This window comes from Haemorhous mexicanus, chromosome 1 (assembly GCF_027477595.1).
Source record: "Haemorhous mexicanus isolate bHaeMex1 chromosome 1, bHaeMex1.pri, whole genome shotgun sequence".
In the NCBI taxonomy this organism is placed as follows: domain Eukaryota; kingdom Metazoa; phylum Chordata; class Aves; order Passeriformes; family Fringillidae; genus Haemorhous; species Haemorhous mexicanus.
Genome location: NC_082341.1, coordinates 90,313,674 through 90,335,156, shown reverse-complemented (window position 1 = coordinate 90,335,156; position 21,483 = coordinate 90,313,674). Strand labels below are relative to the sequence as shown.

At 38.8% G+C, this 21,483-nt stretch overlaps 1 protein-coding gene across 2 annotated transcripts in view; it reads right to left on the bottom strand.

Annotated features, from left to right (window-relative positions):
- Positions 1–2,415: 2,415 nt before the first annotated feature.
- The window catches only part of NR4A3 (nuclear receptor subfamily 4 group A member 3), a 29,188-nt gene continuing 10,120 nt past the window's right edge, over positions 2,416–21,483 (bottom strand). For both annotated transcript variants that reach the window (XM_059855663.1, XM_059855655.1), the window contains exons 5-7: positions 16,156–16,355; positions 14,806–14,984; positions 2,416–5,408 (exon numbers count right to left, since the gene is read on the bottom strand). In XM_059855663.1, the coding sequence (XP_059711646.1) occupies positions 5,146–5,408; positions 14,806–14,984; positions 16,156–16,355 (642 nt within the window). In that variant the 3' untranslated portion in view covers positions 2,416–5,145. The remainder of the gene's footprint in view (positions 5,409–14,805; positions 14,985–16,155; positions 16,356–21,483) is intronic.

Genomic DNA, 21,483 nt, shown 5'->3' with positions numbered 1-21,483 from the left:
CAGCAGAAGGTGGAATCCCATGCTTCTTTATAAAGAAAATCCTTGGTTTTGTGGGGTAAGGTCAGAATCTTTATCTCATTTGACTTTCACAGCCATATAACAATTTCAAGTATTTAAACTCCTTCTGTGATCAAATGCAGCTACAACATTCCGTATTCTGAATATAAGCATAAAGATGACTAAAGCTAAAACAGAAGACAGAATAAAATTTACTGTAAGTGTTTCCATTTGGTAAACAAGTTTCTTTTACTTTTATTTGACAAATCACCGCATTGGTAATACTCACAAACGCAGGTCTGGAATACATTCTCAAATATGTCCTCTGCTGCTAAGAATTTGATTAACTGGTACCCCATTTATTCAATTACTACATCAATGGTTTGGCATTTTAAAAAGCTAATCCTTTTTGTCCATAAGTAATTATTGTTTAATCCATATCTTGCAATATTCCTAATGGTTAGCTTCATTAGTTTAATAAAGGACAGATAAGTATTTCTTTTCTAAATACTATCTAGTTTGGTTGACAAAACATGGGATTGACCATGATTTTGAATAGTCTCATGGATGACTTCATAAGCAGGGTAAGAACGGTCAGTTTGAACATCTGGGTTTTTTTGAATTTGTCAATGCTTTTATCATGTTTTTATAATTTGATAGAGTGGCAGTATAATGGAAAGAAAAGGAAAATTAAGTAAGAGCATTCACAAGACACTAGCTCAGCAAACAGAAGGTTTTATTCCCAACTCCATGACCAAGATGTTGTATGCCCTTGGGTTGGCATTCTCCTATTTCTTTTTATTTTATCTGTTTGGATTGGAGCTTCTCCTGGGTGGGAAATGAAGGTGCTAATTAGAGTCGGTAGCAAAATGGGGTCCTGATCTCTGTTGTGGCCTCTAGGTGTTGCTATAATACAAATAATTAATCAAAAGAGATGTTCCAGTGTCCTCAGAGGGTGTTGCCAATTTTTCCCAGAACCACACTTAATTTTATACAATTAGACCTCTCTCTCCCCCTCCTCTCTACAGCATAACTGAAATTTTAGCTTTGTATATTGGGCAAATGAACCTGAATGTGAAAAGTAAAAGTAGGAGAGCTGTAGAAAGAGATTTGACTCACCTCTAGTTAAAGTTCCTCAATTTTGGGTGCCTTTGTGATAGTCTCTTGTCCAAGGGTGGTTGCCACTAGAGAAACCTGCTATTATATTCCCGACTCAGCCCAACCTTCCACTGCCAAAATCAACTTTTGGGCATCACATCCCTTAGCAAGGCCTCTGCTGCTGATGTGTTTTAGGGGTATAAGCACACAAGGCACACATAAAGACACAAGTGCAGGTTAGATCAAGATACAGGCCTGTTCTCATGTCTAAGGACACAAGGCCCTAAAATAATTACAAAATGAAATACTTGTAAGTTTAGTGAGGATAAAATTTGTCTTGTAGGGTGAAAGTTCAGACCCTGGTGTGGCTTGATCTCAAGATCGGCATATTTTGCTCAAGAGGGAGCTAATATGCAAAACTCATTGTTATTATCATTAACAATCTAAAGATTCACAGTTAAAATTTTAAAAATACAGCATAGGAAAAAAAACCAAAAAAAACCCGAAAATAATTTGGAAGAGTTAGCACAACCTTTTGTTTTGTCACATTTCCAGGGAAGGGGCTGCCAATGCTGCAGCCCAGCACAGCACGTCATTTGATGTAGCCTCCAGCTGAGCAGCTCCTGCGGAACAGCGCTCGCGGAGGTGTGCCGGAGCCGTCCGTACTCACGGCAACGCCCGGAATAGCGGCAGATGCCTCTCCAAACTGATTTTGTTGGATATGCATTTGTAGCCAAACAGTTTTGTCTGGCAGGGGATAAGCGATCCCTCCTGCAAGGCAACGGCACAGTAAGGAAAGGAGCTGGATAGGCATTTGAAAAAAAATGATGCAGGTGCCTGCTGGAGCGATGCCTTAGCAGGATTTACTGATGGAAAGGGGCTGAATACGGGATGGGAGCTCTGTCCTCTTCCTGGCCAGACATAGGTGCTATGAGCCCTGTAGCCATCCACTCCCTTCTCTGCAGCCTCATCAGCTCTGGATTGACAACTACATTCCTTTTCTGTCATGGAGGAGAAATACAGTGAAGGGTGAATAGTCTCCCTGCTCTGATCTATATGTGGTTCAACCTCTGGGACAACCATGGTCCAGCTCTCAATATCTAATTGAGATTGCATAACCAGATACTGCAGGCATGTATTTAAAAAAGCTATTTTAATCAAAAGACTAGCCATTAAATTGCCAGTGTTCTTAAGCATGCTTCACCAATTTTTCCACTTTTAAGACTCAAGTAGACAATTTTTTTAATGTTTTATAAATGATAAAAAATTCACATCAGATTTTAACAGAATTAAGCATACTTATTCAACACACATGGGGCCTCTGAAAAAAATGTTATTCAATTTAATAATTTTAATTTACATTGTATATGTACATGAGCATTTCTTTCAACCCACAGGTTAACACCACCAAAAAAAAAAAAAAAGAAAAAAAAAAGAAAAGACAGAAAGTACTGTGGTTAGCTGAGTGAAGAAACTCTTGAGACACTGTTGTCTGAAATAAAAGCAAGGCACTCTCCCTTAACACCTGATATATTCCTGAATTCTGCCTAGACAAAGGCATGTTCACACTGAGAGAGCTCTAAGAATAGTAGTAGATTTACTCTGCATTAACTCTTTCTTTTACCACTGTGACAGGTCACCGGTTGTACTCTAGGATGAATCAGTGTATTGAAGTTGACATGAAGGACAATTCCACAGATGATGGGATTTGGGAGAGTATCACAGCTAAGACTGTCTATGGAAGACTGGAGGACACTGACTACGTGAAATCTCACACGGGGCTCTCAACCTGCTTCCTCCCACTCACATTCCACTTAATAAATAAACCTTGCTCAACAAAAAAGCAATTTTACTGTACTATGCTGATTTGCTTCAAAATCCTTGATAAGGGCACGCTCGCAAAAAGCTCCTGCAAGCCCTTGTCTGGCTGGTGCTCAGCACCTGGCAGGATTTGTCCTTAGATAAAAGTCATTTCTCAAGGGACCTTGTGTCTTACACAAGGAGACAAAAGCAAACATTCTTTTTTTGGATTTTATGTCTGTATGTTTTTGTATGCGCACATGTGTGTGAGTGTGTGTATATATATATATATATATGTATATATATATATTTAGTATATACAAAAGCAAATTCAGTCAAAATATATTTGTCTTGCTGGTCAGGCTTGTTACAGCAACCTACAAGAAACATTAGCTTCTCTGATATTTAATTATGCTATTATGTTTGCACATAAGCTTAAAAGTCAATACAAAAAGCAATACTTCTCCAAATATTATCTGCAGGTAAACCAGAAATATTAACTATAGTGATTAGAAGTCTGTTTCCCTATTGACACTACTATAAATCTTGATATAAGAATAATTTTTTCATAAAAGCACATCCAAACATAGTAAGTGATAAAATACCAGATTACTTTTTGAAAACCATACAGTGACTCGATATCTGGGTTATCCTTTGCAGCAATTAGGCAATTCATTTGGCATCTGTTTGATTGTATAATTTAATTTCCATATAAACAGCATAGTTTAAAAAAAGACAAAAGCTAGAATGTTTAAAGCTAACAAAAGATACAGTGACATCAGGTTGACATTCAAAAATTTCTTTAGCAAAATGACCAACAAAATTTCGACTTAATACAGTGCATATAAAGTTTTTTAGAACTGAACTTTTTAAATATTATTTGAATTTAGCAAAACATGAGCAAGATTTTAATATCAAAGTGCTAAACAGTACTGCCTTAGAAGTCACTGCAAATAAACTGTAAAATAACTCTGCTTGTGATTTGACAGATATTTTATATACAAATGGTTAATAAAAAGACACGCGCACACACACACGCACACAAATATAGGTATATACATATATATACATACACATTATATATATGTATATAGTTTTCCAACTGGTGTATCTGAGTCAGTGTGAACACCCCATTTAGTTATCGTGTGTAACAGGGTTCCCATGAGCTGGCAGTCATTGCAATAAATACAGGCAAAGCCATTACAATATACCATGCATACAAACATTTATACAAATAAAGACACTATGCAACAAATTATCTCATATTAATATGGCATCAACAGTATAAACATACAAAAAGGAGTACGAACACGGAATGTTTAAACGCAGCCCACTATATCCTTCCTAGCACTTACATTCATACTAATTTACAAGACTTGCTTGTTCTTGAAAACCATCTTCTGTCTGCTTACTAACGAGTCGCTTGTGTTAGAAGTCTAGAACTGAACTATCCCTGATACTGACCCTGTATGCTCCAATCACTACTTACTTGGGTTTCCTTAGCTAAGGAACAACTGAGCCACAATTGCTCCCGTGTCTTCCACATACATTTGTCAATAAGTCACGCTACATGGAATCAAGTTTGGAAAACTCTGTCAGGTAAGTTAGTGCATGTAATTTTCTCCCTTGATTTCTTTTGTTTGTTTTCCTAATAAAATAAATTAGTTAATAAACGAGACTTAGTAAGACAGCACTTTAAAAAATTGCACTTGAACATGGGAGCTAACAGCCATTGTCATTTTGCTATATTTGATTTGTATGAAATGTTTAATTGAATGTACTTTGCTAAAAAAGTGAATTTTTGATTAGATTGTGCTGATGTATGTGCCCTTGATGCAGGAAGTATGCTAAAGGTATCCTCACAAAACACATACTACCCTGGCAAACAACAATTTGCTGTTCTTTCAAACACAGCTTCTACAATTTTACTCCTCATAGACCATGAGGTGTTAAACAACAGATTTAAAACAGTCATGTTAACCTTTTACTGCTGCTGGGATAGCATTGTCCAAAAGTGCCATATTAGCCATTTAAAAAACCCAAATCACACGAAAGAAAACAAAGAACACAACCCCAAACCAGTAAGCCAGTAAGTTTCAGGCCTCAGGTTGTAAGGACAAAGCGCCAGAAAAGACCTCATGTTAGACTCGGAGCGGCTTTTCTGTTAAGTGAGGGCAGAAATGTTAGCTGTAAGTCACGATCCGTTTGCCTGCTCTGGCGGGCGTTTGCCTCTCAGGAGGGTGGTTTGACTCAGAAGGGTAAGGTGTCCAGAAAGAGCCTGTCAATGATGGAAGGGGCTGGCACCAAATCTTCCAGTTTCAGGTAAAAGATGCGCTGCAGTCCCAGTGTGCAGAGAGAACGCAAGTCAGCCAGAACACCCAGTACCTTCGGCTCTGCAGACTCGAGCGGTTGTCCTTTGTTTTGGCAACTGAAAGTTAAGTGATCTTTCAAACTGCTTGTGATCTTGTTGCATAGCTCTTCCACTTTCTTTGGTTCTTTTAATCCATGTCGTTCTGCAAAGCCAGAGGAAAAAAACCACATCAGCATCCCTATCACAAATGGAGAGAATGCGTTTTCTTAGGTGTAACCCAGGTTCATACTCTGGAACTCAGAGCAAAAAGTGCTCTGGGAGTGTAGATTTCTCAGAACAGCTGGGGTTACATGGAGTCAGTTAACCTTTTTGCCACACAAAGTAAGAGAGGGCAAGTGCACTTTTCTCTTTATCTACTAAAACAGGTGTCAGAGATGCTCAGTTATGACTGAAATTCTCGTACAAGGAATCCAAGCATCCTACGTATCTGACATAATTTTCATGATATGAGGCAGAATTAATTGGGTGATTTTGCAGCAAAACCATCACAGGAGGTGTTTTGGAGATTTCCGTGCTTCCCCACCAGTTGTGAATGCTCAATAACTATGGCAACCATTATTTATTCAGTGAATTCAAGTGGCGATCAATATCCTTAGCTAGCTCCATCAGCACCCGGCCTAGAATTCCACCAGGAATTTGCAGACACTCTTATAAGAAACTAAAGGCACCTTACTACCCTTTGTTATTTTGATCAGCTGCTGCTTTTTAGTTTATTCATCTTTAAAAGCTCTAAGATAAAAGAAGCCTGGAAGTCAACTATTTTGCTTTGAGTGAGCAATGCCTGAACAGCTGCTATATTATCCATCACAAAAACCTCAGCCCTCCTAAAAGGAAGGAGAGCTGGGGTTTGTTCCCCTTCAAATATCTTTTTAAAATACAACAATGACGTTAAATTAATTCAGAGTTTTTTAAGCATAAGTAGAATGAATCAGATTTGTGATTCATTAAAAGCAGACTTTTTACAGGGGAAAGAATTCTATGTTGTTTGCTATCAAGGCTTAGTGGATGAACTAAAGTAACAGAACAAAAAAAATTCAGGAAAAAATCTCAAATTTGTGGTGTATTCATTTGCCTCTGACTTTGACATACACAGGTAAGTAAGAAATAGCTTCACAGCAAAGTCATAACCATTTACATGTGAAATGGAATGGTGCCAGATACAGTAATCAAAGAAAATGCAGGTTATATTAAGTCAATTAGAGATATAAAACGATGACAGCAGTGGATAAGGAGAAATTGTGGCAGTTCTTGTGTTTGATGCTTTTGAAGTCATCTCCATCCCTGGGCCTCTCTCCCACCCCTGGCAGCCAGCAGCCACATTGTGCCCATTGTCCCCAAGTCTTGTTCCTCCATGCCAGGAGGAGCAAGCAATAGACATATCCTCTGTCTGTCCCCTAATGAACAGTGAAAAGAGTACAGTTCTCTTTACTTCCAGAAGCAGGAGTATTGCCTGCACCAGGCACAGTGGTGCCTTGCCCAGGCCTGTGTATATAAACTCCTTGTTCACCACCTGTTTTGGCTTAGATACTCTGTACAAACCAATAAAACAGACAGGATTCAATGAGGGCAGTCAGAAATGCAAAGGTCTGGTTTTCCACTGATATTCACCCATTTTACACTTCTTTTTTTCAACTGTATTTACTTAGGCAGAGTCAGGTCCTGAATAATACTGGTTTGGGATCAGAATCAGAGATGTGCAGACATGGACATCTCTGTCCAGAAGTTACTGTGCTCAACCATTTAAGTACCGTCAATCTGCCCTGTTGTTTCAAAGCAACACTTATCCAACCAGTGACATCTGCTTCAGACATCGTTTTCACCTTGCAGGAATTAAACACCCTAGGTATTCTAAGTGCCTTGTTTACATTAAAACATGAGAAGTCAATGAATATTTAAAGACCTTCCAGTAAATGGTGTATAGTGTAATTATGTAAGTCTTAACTATACAGGTCACTGAGAGTAAATACTTAGGCAGATTCTGCCATTAAAAATCTTGGCAGATAAATATTTTATACAGGTTGGAAGAGCTGTAGGGCTTTTTTTTTTTTTTTTACCACTAGCCTACTGAGAGAATCTGCAGGACATTAAATTAATCTTGCAATCTTTGAAGATTTCCCATCTTTTAATCTGTTTTGTTTCCTAGCTGTGTAAGTAAAGATATTTTTATAGATGTAGGGAGCTGGAATACTAGAATGGGTCCAAAACCTCAGTACAAATTAGCAGAGCACATTTTCAAACCACTGCCTCAGTAGGTGTGTACCTTGCTGCAGAGCACGGAAAATTATCTCTGGCTCTGGAGCATGCAACAACTTTGTTAGCATTTCCAGCCAGAACTAAACAGCTTGTCTCCCACTGACAAGTTCAGAAGGTTTCATGAAAAAATCATGTCTTACGTGAATAGCCATGAAATGTAGGAGGCAAAACACTATGTGTGCAAAGATTATCATCTTAGTAGCCTTACTTTACATAACAAAATCATGGAAATTCAGAATTAAGAGATACTCTGTCCTTAAAGTCTGGTGCTACAATATTAAAGTAGTCCCTGATAAACCAAATTGTCCTCTCCTGAGTGAATTGCCATACAATTGCCTTCACTACTTGTACATCTCCATATGGGTTAATTTCTCATGCCTGGAGCTGCCTCTAGGGGTTTCAGTCTTAAACTCCAAGGGCATCCATAGAAAGCCAAAGCCATCTATGTGGAAGCCCTTCTGCTAGGGAAGGACACCGCATGCACCTGCACCAGCACTGCCACTGCAGTCCCCGATGGTAGAAGAACGCACTCATCTAAGAATAGGCTCCTCTCCTTGGTAGGCTTGAGGCATCTAGGGCCTAATTTGCTTAAAGATTTGGGTTGAACAGGGTTCAAATAACAGGAAACACATTTTCTTGCCTTTTACACACTCCCAGTTCTGTTTGTATAAAGAAAGACCCACAGTCTCTCTCATACAACCTAGAGGGAGCAGCACGACGCCCCTGTGGTAAGGGTGAGCAGTGGCACTGAAGCCAAGGGCCTCTAATAATTCACTGTCTTCCACAGGATGTTCTTATCCACATGTAAATGATAAGGCCAAGATTTATTCCAAGAAGTACAGCTGGTCATAATAGATAGGTTTTCCTTAACTGATTGAGGAGATGTGTAAATATTATGGTAGTCAGACTTTCTTGTAATGACAAAGGTACGTGTAAAGTGAATACAGGATTTCTCAGCTGGTAACAAACCAAGACTGTGTTTTAGGATATCATTGATTTTTGCGAGAAAAATGGTGATTTATGGCAAAGATGCTGTCAAAATGACTCATCAAAAGTCTTACCTCTAAAGCTCTGCAAACTTAGCTTATCCTGGTAAACTGAGCACAGCAAGTTTTTTACACCTTTTTCCTTTTCCTGGGAAGCTGAATGTGGTTTTGTGCTATCATTACACTGATCAGCAAAAACTCAACAGGAAGAAAGCAAAGACCCTGACCTCTGACCTGAGGTAGATCATGCCAGGGTCAGGCAGGCCGAGCACTATCTTTACAGAAAATGCCTCTCAGAGAATGTGAGTACCTCAAAGATCTTGGGCTCTGCACTCTGTGTCATGGAGTATCACTTTTAATCTCAATTAATTCTGAGGTGTCCAGAAACTCAACAGATGAGCACGGCAGACTTAAAATAGGCCTCTCGATTTTCTTGGTTTCAATGCAGTTATGCGATTTTCTCTTCCCCCTTCACATTTCTCTTCCCCTTCTATAACTCAAATAAGCACAAGGCTCAGTTGCCTACAGCTTTCTCGTGCACACACTGTTACACAGGAACCTTGCAACTTGGCAGATCCAAGAGTCTTCTTTCCTGTTGCAGTCTGGCCCATATTTATCCTGCCTAACTCTCAGACACTTCACAAGGATCCCCAACCTTGGTGCCCAGACCTCTCAAACTCCTCCCAACATCAGTGTAAGGATGGGCATTTTTAGAAGATTATTACAATTTTAGGTGCATTAATCATTTTCTGGCGGTGTCCTGTATTCTCCATCAGCTGTGCAGGGAACCTGAAGTCAGGTGAGATGAGTGGCCACACAGAACACCATAGTTTGCTCCCTCTTTTAAGAAAACCACAAAATCACATGGAAACTGCTGGTTGCTGTAGAAGCAAAGAGTTCTTGCCTCAACAAAGAGGTGGGAGTGAAAAAGGAGGAGTGAGTACTTTACTTTGACGCTGACAGTATTTCCCTCAGCTAAGTGGCAGGGGAAAGGCAGACAATGCAATCTGGAGGGTTTTTTTTTTTATAACTAGCTCTCCTACACTCCTTCAGTCTGCCACCTGCTTGTATGTAGACCCAGCAAATGAAGCACCCACTCCAGAGGATATCCTGGCAAGAGGACTGAAGGATATCTGCTGCTGAAGAGTAGGTAAGTCTTGATTCCATTGGGAGGTTGGACAAAGTCATGTTCGGAAGGAACTGCAGCAGTCATACTCATTTTAGCCACACTGGTCTCATCACTGTTTCTTGGTATGACTGATGGTGCTAAAAATTGTGTTTGTAAACTGGAACGGAAAGCCCAACAGCAGGAAGACAAACACAAACTCCTAATTAATTGAAACCTCACAATATTCTTCATTGGTCTGGTGCCAGTCTAACAAAGCATTAGGAGTGTGAATAACCCCAATATATACAGTGGTTCTGGGCTGGTCTGTAACACACTTAAAATAAAACATATGCTGAAAGAGCTTGGCTGAATGAGGGCTAGCATGCTCTGTACTCAGCAGCATCCCACTGAGAGTGTCAAGTGGGCAAAATAATAATGGTTTGATGTGGATAGAGAAAGGAAGGAGCAGAGAGGAAAACATAATCAACAAGGAGAATGAGAGAGAGAGAAAACACTAGCAGTTCTAGAGCAGGCAGAAATTTGAGGCTAAATTAGAATGTGCCCTTCAGATGATCTGAACTGGACTCTCAGTCTTTCTATTTCCACTCTAATTAAAAGAAAAACCTAACAAATGGTCATTTGGGAAGTTTAGGAAGCATTTTCAAGCATAGGCTGAGTTAGTATCTAGTCTACTTGGCAAAGCTTCGTCTTCAACACTGCTCAGTCCATCATGGAGTGACTGTGCAGGAACACTTGTGATCCGTGAACACACTAAACTCATAGGAATTGTCTGTGTGGAATTAACAACAGAACTTGACCCAAGAAGACCAGCATTTCCTTTCCATGTTGGCACTCTTCTTTAGCTCATTAGATGCTACATACCAACAGAATAAGTGAAGATGCTATATACCAACAGAATAAGTGATCCAAAGGAGAAGAACATGACAGACCTAATTTTTTTACTTTCAGAGGCATGTGAGGTGAGTGTCATGTGCTGTTTCCCACCTACTTTCTTCTGGGTGATGCTTAGAGCAACACTCATATGCTGTGGAGGAAGTTGTGTCCAGCCTTTCTAAACCAACTAAAGGAAGTAAAAAAAGAGAAGAGAGACAGAGAGAGGAAGATCCTAAAGGAACACCTTACAGTAAAAAGATGTGTTTTGGCATGACAGAGTTCTAAGTTAACTGTTTGCAAGCCTCCACACTACACAAGATGCAACTTCTTTCATTCTGGGTGCTCTTTTAAGCTGATGTCTTATCTGTGAGGACCTGAAAGCTCATCAGCAATCTGATATAATGCTTTTTCTTCTAGGCAACACACCATAGATTTCCAGGACACATAAAAGAGATAGAAAAAGCAAAAATATATGGTCTTTCTAATGGAATATATAATGCAAAATATTGTACATACCTTTAGTTTTACCCAAAGCAAACAATGTATGGAACTACACTGAAAAGAACAAAATGACCCTATATGCCTATAACCATGCATTCTAGGCTGTCATCTGCAGCTGTGGTTGGGATAGGACATGGAGCTTTGTGGCTCCAAACAAGTCAGCAGGGTTAGTTGAAGGTCACTGGAGCTACTGGAGCTGTTACTGGGGAGACATCCCAAAATTAAGGAACAGCCTTCAGTAATTCTTAGGACACTGGGACCAGTGGAATGTCTTTTAGTCTCCAACACTGAATTTTACATTTATTTCCTCTTCCTTCTCTGGGAGACAGATATTAGTTCTCCCTGTCACTCTTGAAGAACACAGACAGAATATGTGAAAGAGAGTAGTGACTCCTCTTACTCTTCTCCCTCAGCAAAACTGCCAAAGATTGGTAGAATATAAGAAGGTTTGCTTTCTAAGAGTACATCCTTGTTTGGGAAAGCACTCGTGAAATTAAGAAGGTTTACCAGCTCATTATTAGAAGAAATTTTTCTCTATCTGGAAAGACAATTCTTGATTTTAATGCTACCTAAGATGCTGTACAGTATTAAAACAGGCTATGACTACTACAGATCATAGGCCTGTTGTCTTGTTTTTTTTTTTTTTTTTGCTTAAGCCATCAAGTCATAAGCAATAATTTGTGTGATAATCAAGAAAATTTTGCTTAAGGCAGCATTCTGGTTTTGCAGTGTTGTTACTAAAGGCAAACAATTAGATTCACAATAGAAAGCTTTCCCACTTCTTCTTATTTTGAAGCCTAGTGACACAGATATCTACCTGGAACATGGGAGAACCATGGTCAGATTCCCCTCCTGTTGGAATCAGACCAGAGATAGGGCCTTGGGTGTCCCTCTGACCACCAGCTTGTCCACAGACCATCGGACACAACAGCCATTCTGGGGCCCATGAAATGTATGAAGTTCTCTCAAGACAAAAGACAGTGGTACTCAATAGTTGGATATCCTATGTTCCTGGGAAAGGTTGCTCTTCCTTCGTCTGACTGACACAAAGGGCTTGAAGCAGAGTTTGCCAACTACCCATTGCTTCCAACAGTCCATTACAGGAGAAAAGGGTGCCTTCCCTGGAGATAAAGAATGGCACCTAAACCACCCATCTAAATCTAAGCCAAGCCTCAAAACAATGCTTAAAAATGTTCAACATTGCAGACTTCTTCAGGTTTCATCTTTGCAAATTTTCTCTTTGTTATTTTTTCTCTTTTGGTGTGACTAGCTGAAAACCATCATATGGCTTGTCATACTCAAACTGCAGGAAGGAGAAAGAAGCCATTTCTTGTGGGATGCCACATCAGAGCCAAATCTCAAGATTTTCCTGAATAAAAAATTTCAATACACTCACTAGAATCACCTGATTTCCTCTTACATGTTTTATTTTTAATTTTGTTCATCATTGTACAATGCTATCCGTTTTCAGGTGACCAAATTTCTGGCTGAGTCCCTGAGTTAGCTAGCTGCCCTTGGATATCTGAAACCTGTGAATATAAGTCACTAGAGCTTTGGTCTAATTTAGATCACATGAAAATGCATGCTGTCCTTAGACCAAATCAGCCGAGACACCAGCCTCATGAAATAAAAGAATAAGCAGAAAACAATATTAATTTTAAACACCATCTCACACCAGAGAGATAATCAAGAGAAGCTTGACAAACAAAGAAAATCTTAAAGCTTCTATGTACAGAAAGAGTCTCCTCATAAAGGCAACAATTCCTTCCACTTGTTTAGAAATTTTGGGAAGACCAGCACAATATAGCAAACTCCTGGAAGTGTTGTGATCAAGGAAAGGAAGAATGCTGGATGTATCCAATTAAAATCTGTTTCTAATTATCTTAGGGTGAACTGAGCCAGCCACTGGACAACTCTGATTCCTTATGTAAGGCCAAACAAGCAGTGCTTAACTGAACAAATTACCATGTTAAAACAGAACGTGGGTTTGTAAGGGCAGCAAGTTTTCCTCCTATACATTTGCTTTTGCTACATTCACGTAGCTTGCTGGGAATCCTGTTCATCAACCTGCATACTCTCAGTCTCCAAGAGTATAATTGACTACACACTACCTATGGCTACCTAAAAAAGACATATCTCATATTTAGTAAATAATCTAAATCACTTATATGTGCTTTATATATGAGCATATATGCCTGGATGTAAATATATATAGAGAGGGACAGCACCTGTCCTTGATTTAGAGCTTTCTAAATGCATATACATACATAAATACATTATGTATGTATATAAGTATGCACACACACACACATACATGGAGGTGTTTATAGTACATGTATGTAAGTAAGTGTGAACATATGCCAGTGCATGTATAAAGACAACAGAAAAAAAACAAAAAAAAGTTGGGAATGTTCTTTCTGACTTAAACATACCACTCATTTTGGGACTTTTTTATACAGAGTAAAGCAGCTCCAATGAGTTATTCTGGTCTTAAATGTTTTATCAAAGAAACCAGAATCTGGATCTTAAAGTACCCTTTCCAACTGCAGAAGAAATTAACAAAAATTAATAAAAAACCTGAAAAGGCTTAAGAGACAAAGAGATACACTAACCCTTCAACAGAATGCAGGAAGACAGCATATTGTGCAAACTCTGAACCCAAAATCTTTGCCCCACAAATGTCAACAGCAATTGGCCAATTTTATTTTTTTATATCTGTCATTGAGTGTTTTATCTCAGGGTTTCCCCGACATCATTTTCATCCCAGGTAAAATGAAGACTACAGCTGGTGTTGTTGAGGCCACTGCCTGCAAAGTAGTGGATGCCTGAAACGCAGAAGGAAATGGCTATCTATCCAAGTGGAGCTTATAAGCATCCCTAGGAAGATCCAGCTCAGGGCACACTGAAGCCCTGTCTCACACTGATGACACAGTTGCACTGTTAAACTACCAGTTTTTCTAATATGAGTGCAAGGCTCTTTGTGGAGATAACTTGTGCTCCAAATTCTGCTGCGGGGTTGTCAGACACCCTTCTCCCAACTCCATCAGCCATGACTCTTCTATTGCAAGATGCCCAAGGTATGCTGGGCTTTATTGTTTCAGGAATGCAAAAATTACACTTTAAAAGGTTATGTTTCCCTATTTTGTACTCACTGGACAGATTTGGCAGATTCTGACATTAGTTTCCTGCTGTTCACCCCAGCAGGCAGAAAGGGTCATACAGTCACATGCACACCCAAAAGCTTTTGTACAACTGAGGAATGTGACTTTTTTCTCATTATTCTCTGATTTTCCTCTCTCAGAAAAGCAGTACATGGAATACCTAGGCTAGCCTGGCTACCAAATGCAGCCTGCCTGCCTCGTGGAGCACTTTTTCTGGTCTAGCTATCCTGCTGAGAGATGAGCTATGCTAGCTGCATGGCTTCTAGGTCTCTAGTGGCCTTGATATTACTATTCCTATACAGAAGACCTAGCTCTGGTAATTCCATTGAGATTTTCTGGGACTTTGGCAGGTATCTTGAATATTTTTGTAGGAGCTACACAATTTGCTTGGAAGCAGTTTGCTTTTTAGAGAGTACTCCAAGAAAACAATGAAGCTGCAAAGAAATACTTAGACTATATTTTAAGAGGGGTGTCTAATTGCCTAATGTTAATCCACAATTTCAATATGGTCATGCTAGTGCTTAAAAATCATAATCACTTCACCCTGAATATAGCTAAATTAACTGAAATTGCTTGAATCCATTATAAAGCAAAGCACTAGAGTCTGAAGCTTTCTGTTAACAAAGGAGAACTTACCTGTAATCATAGTTAGAGCTGATAGACTTGCTAAGGCTGGGATATCAAGGTTAAGGCTCTTTAAGTTTAAGGAAAAGTCTTTAATAGAGTCGAGCCACTCCCCAAATCCTCGAAGGCACTGAAGTCTATGAAGCACAAGTCCATTGCAGAATACAAACTTATCCTCAGCAGTATCAGACCTCAAATAAAAACAATTGAAAAAATTATAAATGCATCTTCTACGTTACAGAAAAATGCATAACCAGTATTGAAGCATCTGTCATTTAAAATCTAAGGCATATTATCCTGAGACATATGTGGGCATTCACATTTGACAATATGTTTCTCCCTTGGGGCCAAAGTACAACAAACAAGCTTCTGTGACTGCTTACTTGCTAGAGTTATAAGCCTGAGGTTAGCTGCAGCATGTGGTGTAGACTGTCTAATTAGTTAAGATTTTGGTCCTGCCCAAAGGCATAAACAGAGAAGACATTTTGCATTAAACACTGTATGTTTGAACCAAAGGAATACTAAGTGAGTGCATTTTGACATACAAAACTAATAAAAAGATAGGTTCTGCAACCCTCAGCATTTACTTAGCATCATCTGCATTTTTCAGATTGTAAAAATTGGCAAGGAAAAAACAATGGAGAACAGACGCAGTAATGCACGACAATACACATAACTGCATTAACTCTTTTATATATGAAAACCTGTGTGCAAGAGAGAAATTATAGCCAAGCTCTCCTCTTCTTCCCTCTCCATTACCAATATTTTTGTTAAAAAAAACACATGAAAAGATCATTTTCAACTTAAATAAACATGACCATAACTGAAATCACCAGTCTGCAATTTTGCCAGTTCCTGAAAGTGAAATTGGTGAAGTGTCTTAACTAGAGCTAGACTGACAAACAGCATCTCACTCTATTGGTATTAAAAAGAAAACCAATCTGAACAAGATTTTAAATCTTCTTCATCCCTTTCAAAAACAGATGAAAAAGAGAAAAGAAAAAAAATTTAATACTTGAAGTGCATTTCTATATTTCATACTTCTGAGTATAAAGCAGACTTGCTCAGATAGTACCTGAGGATCAATTTTGATTACTATGTAGGAGGAAGATGGGACAGATCAAATAAAAGAAGCACATTAGTGACACCTATGATCTCTTTTTAAATCACGTTCTTGATTTTTCCTGCAGTGTAAAACAAATTAAACACTGTATCCTTTGTATGCAGACATTGCTGATTTTTTTGTGCTTTTTTCTTGGTACAAATTACAATGTTGAAAGATAATACCATACTTCTTCCTTAAAAATATTCAGATGGATGATTTTTCACATCATCTTAAGAGAAAATTAAATAAATAGTTACCTGATGGAGAGTCTTAGTACAAACAGCTCCAAAAAAGCTGATTCTATGAGTAATGTCTGATCTTCTTTTGGGAGGTCAGTAAATCCTGGGATTTTTTCTGCCCAGCCTCTAGTTATGTCAATGGAGGCAGTCAGAAGATTATAGAACTGTTGTACATGTTCTGCATCTGTGCCTGCAGCAGCCTGATCAGTGGAACAGTACTAAAATGAAAGCCACAGAAAGCAAGGTTATATGCATTTAAGGGCATTCTGTGAAACATACAGCATTATTTGCCCGACAACATTTCCTTCTGTGGCAAAGCTGGTATTATTAATAAAGACATAAAAATAGGTCTACATCCTACCTACTTATTTGGTTACCTACAGGCATTTTGCTATTCAGAGAGATATTACAAAATATTTCCATATGTATAGAAGTAATTTCAAATTTATAACTAAAATATAATATCACATTTTACAAGTACCTATATGCTATTAGTAAACAGAAATAAAAAGCTGGTGGGTAGGGTAATTTGCATCACACTAGAAGAGGAACATTATTTGGCTTACTACAATGAAACACTTCTCCCATTGATGAATTTGTCTCAGTATGTCGGAAATGCAGATTTCTTCCAAAACCTCACAAAGTGCATTTTATCTGACAGTGATAGAGACACATAAGATAAATCACATTTTATCTGGCACATGCAGCATTGCTTCATTTGAATACAGAATTGGTTCAAAGTAAACCAGCTGCCCCATATCACCTCTTATCCTTCAAACTGAAGCATTTGAGGTTCAGCAGAACCTATTATCCTGCTTATGTGGCCATAACTCTTCCAGGCAACCATTTGACAGTCTCAGCTTGCTCAGCTTCCCTGTGACCCTCTGACAGCTCCCTCCCCACTATCTCCTACTTCATCACCAGAGGATCCCTGTCAGTCCTTTGACACTGTTCTCTCTCTCTCTCTTGGCAGAAAATAAAACAGGAGCTTTTGTGGCTTAGTCCAATTCTGTGCTTGGAAAGTGCTGCCGGTTTTCTGAGCAGGTACTGAATAATGTGGCATTAATTGTAGTAACATCCTCATCATCAGACACCTGCTGGGGTATTTCTGGGAGAGACCTCATATCCACTCTCTCTCTTATGGGTTCAGCCAAAGAAAGGCTGAGGTATCCTCCATGGCTAAAAGAAGCCTGCATACTCTTTGGAAACAACTTCCCACATGCACTTAGGCCTGAGTCCATCAGCCTTAAGGCCACTCCAGCAACTCTCCAAGCCAGAGTGGAAGCAGAAAAAACTCTCTCCCCATCAGTAACAGTGGTCTGGCAGCATGGGAGAACCTTATTACAACCATGGGCTGCAGGTATCACCCAAAAGTCATCTCTGTGCAGGACAGAGAGATGGGGCAGCAAGCAGAACTTCTCAGGCAGCTGTCCTGTACTCTGCCTCTCCTAGCTGGAGCTCATTGCTGTTGGCAGGTAAGGGATGAAGGACACAATGTCAGAGTTGCTGACTGATGGGAGAACCACAGCAATCCTAGAGACTTCTGTTTGTATCTGGTTCCTGGTGCTAGCTCTTAGTGACTCTGTTCTGCTTAGTCAACCCTAACTGCATGAGTTTCTCATGGTGCCTTCCAGCTCACATCCCTAATCAGATGGTAAAACACATGCAATCCTTCTTATAAAGTTCATACAGAGACAAATTTTGCCTCAGCTGCTCCAAAGGATCCTGTGACACTGAGGCAGGTAGAGGCCACAATACAGAGAAGATGGGGAGCATCAGTAGAAAAATCTGTATGCTGCATCGTATTTTTGTGTTCAGACCCCCACTTGAATGGAGCAGTTGAGGATGCTCAAGCCGCAAGAATCAATAACTCCTGGCACTGGACTGCAGCAAGATGCACATAGGTAATTAATGGGTAGACAATGACAATTTGCTTTTTCAGAGACCCTGCACGTTCTGGACCCTCTAGAAGTGACCACGCAGAGCAAGTCACAACAAGTGTGCATTTTGGCACTAGGAGATGTGTTTTGATACACAGGGGCTGACCTATGACTCTGACTCTTATTACACAGGGAAACAACAGGCTGATGGAAACTCCTGCCTCACAACAGGTATTGCTAAGCTGAGCTATATCCTTGATCCTTTGAGCAGTAAAGAAGGAAAACAAAAGGACAAGAAAAAAGGTACTACCCATTCTGAATGGGTTTATTCTAAATATAACTCATCACAACTCAGCGTAATTATGCCAGGTGTTAATTTGTTCCCAATATTTATAAAACATTCCTTTGGCAAAGGTAAGGCAAAGTTTTAACATTTTCTAATGAAGCTGAATGCTGCATTATGTCATGTAACTGTGAATGCTATAGTGTGGTATACCCCCATGCTGGGCACTGAATCAAATTAAATTCATCTAAAAAAATGGTAACCTGTACTTTTTTTGCATAGTCTATCCCATGAGAGCAATTTTATAAGAAAGGTAAAAGATTACATGGAACTGTATAATTTTCAGCTGCTGCAATACATCACTGCTTACTATAAAGTATTAGCACTTACAAAGAGTTGTTAAAATAAAATATTATTTACTTGTAACAGACTTAGGAGCATACAAGCAACCATAAACAATATGTATGTTTTTGTTTCACAATTGTGGGTTTTTTCCATGATTATTTCATGGAGAAGAAGTGATATTTGACCTAACTTGTGACCAAGACAGCTGGCAATCCTGCCCTTGGTCAGGAGGCGTCACAGGACGGAAGGGCTCCCTTCCTCCGATCTGCATTTCTAAACCTGCCCTATGCAAACTGGAGGCAAACCAGGAGAAAGACAAAAGGCAAAGCTCTGCCCTCCTCCCTTCCTTGGAGCTCCTTTGGGAATTAAATTAAATATGACTGTTACTTAAGGAGGGGGTTGCATGTGTAACAAGCAACATTAATTTGTATATTATATCTGAAGAGATTTGGAAAGCCTGAGGTTGGGAAGCCCCATAGCACAACTTAGCTCTGCCCTTTGCCTGCTTTCATCAGTCCTTCATCGACGGCTACAGCTGCAAAAGCCTAACAATAACTTCTCTGCACAGAAGAAAGCCTACACTCATTTTTCCAAAAGCCATGATATGTGCTTAATTTTGTGGCCCAGGAAGGGGGGGATTATTGCCTAAATGTTGCTCTCCCCCTCTGAAAAGGCAACACTTATATTTACATTGGTGCCTACTCCGCAGGAATAAAAATGGCAAGGGTCCGTTTCTCATCTCACTTCCTTAAAAGCGTAAACTCAGGGAATTGTACCAGTAAACAGGTGTGAGACCAGACTACGGCCCTTGGCAATTGCCTTTTGAAACCAAGTACCTAAATATACCACGGCTGTGGACTGGTAAGTTAAAACCAGTGCTGAGATGAAAAGCAGCCATGTTCTGAACAGAACTGTTTCCAATGTTTTGGTGTAAAGTTTGTAGCTTATGTAATTTATTTTTGGTTTTGTTTTTTTCCTGGGTTGCTCTCTGTGTGTGTGTGTGTGTGTGTGTGTGTGTGTGTGTGTGTTTGTGTGTGTCTACAGGGTTTTCTAGAGGGAAGGGATACAGCTTTTCTCCAAAACTTTTATCAGTAGTTTTAAGACGGTCAAGATATTACAGCTTGTAAACATGAAGACCACACTAAACATTAAGGTCGTATCTGCAGAAGTGTCAGGGCTGACTCCAAAGCCAGGTTTCCAGATCTGCCCATTTGTGGTGCTCAGCAGGGTCACAGCCTAGCTGAATGTGCCATAAATTAGTCTTTACAGGTACAGGATTATTCTAAATGGGAGTATTTTAGCATTGTAGTGTGTCTAGGATATGTTTCATTAAATTCATTAAATTCAATTAATCTTGCTCTTTACACAGCATTTGGTTTTTGACCTCTCCTAACTTTTCAAAGTAAATATAAGGGTCTATGAAAAACATAAGAATCTACTTATTTCTGGTAGAATATTTTTGTCATTTCAGTACCACCGGGCATAACAGACTATTATATATTTTAGTGTAAAGAAAAACTTAGATATTAATATGTTCTAACAGATAATCATACTTAATCTTTTAGCTACCAAGACTAAATTAATTTACTGTCAATCATATGCTCCCTGTAAAGTCCAACAGAATTTGCTCAACAATTAAATCTGTGTATTGTTTTCATTAAAAGAGAAATAATTACTGCAGGACAAAGAAAAAAGTCACATAAAAGTACATAATTTTTGTTCTGTTTTCTGTAAATGCAAAACAACTTTATATCAATAAATAAATACAAATTATGGCCCCTGGACTCCTGCAATTCTGTGGAACCCAGCAGATTTCTATCAAAGAGCACAGCTCATCACACACCTTGCTATTTGTAGAATGATCCCTGAGACATTCTGGGTAAGTTAAGGTATATGTAGATATGGCTAATGCATTCTCCCTATAGTAGGTTGTCAGACACTGAACAGCTAAATTCTTGATAATAACTTGAAAAATAATATGATTTAACACTTCCAGATTAGTTTGAAGAAAATACGTAACAGCATGCTTTAAATTGCTAAATTATATATATAAGTATAGTCTAAAATAGCATAATGTAATTTTTATATAATTGCAGTAAATATGCTTTAGGATTAAATATTACTTAGCAACAAGTGATAAATGGCCAATGGAGTTATTGTCTGAGTACAGCTGCTATTTTTAACAATCTCAAATTTAATTATATTTCTTTAAGGGGGAAAAATTTGATTTTGTTTTCTGTAGCTGTAGTTTTTTTTCTTATCCTATATCAACCTGCCTAAAAATTGTATTTAACAAGCCATTTCAATGTTGTATTTTAATAACTACAGAATTTTTTTTCAGCTTTCAAAATATTCAATGAATATTTAAATTGTGACTATGCTACATTAAAGGACAAGGTTACAAAAATATATAATCTTTGGTAAAGCTTTGCTGAGTTTTCCGAATTTTAATTTTAACAGGCTTGTTTTAAAAATGTGAGTTTTACTGAAGGAATATTTAGGCTGGGATATCCAAAGCACACGCTATTCCCATTTAAATAATGGCAAAATTCCTGTTGATTTCAACAGGAATGGTCCTATCCATCCAGTGCAACACTCTGCAACCCTCCTATCTGAATATTAGGGAAGTGCTATTAAATTTTAGTGTTCAGAAAACAGAAGTTAAGATATTGGACATACAAGTACTACTCCTGGTTAATCAATGACATCATAATTGATCGTGTTTTGGCACAGCCTAAGAGGAATTGCAAGAAGAATGCTCTATTTATCCATGCATTTTTTCTTTAACTCAGCCACTGAATATACTGCAGACTATTAGATTATTTTGGGATTGAGATC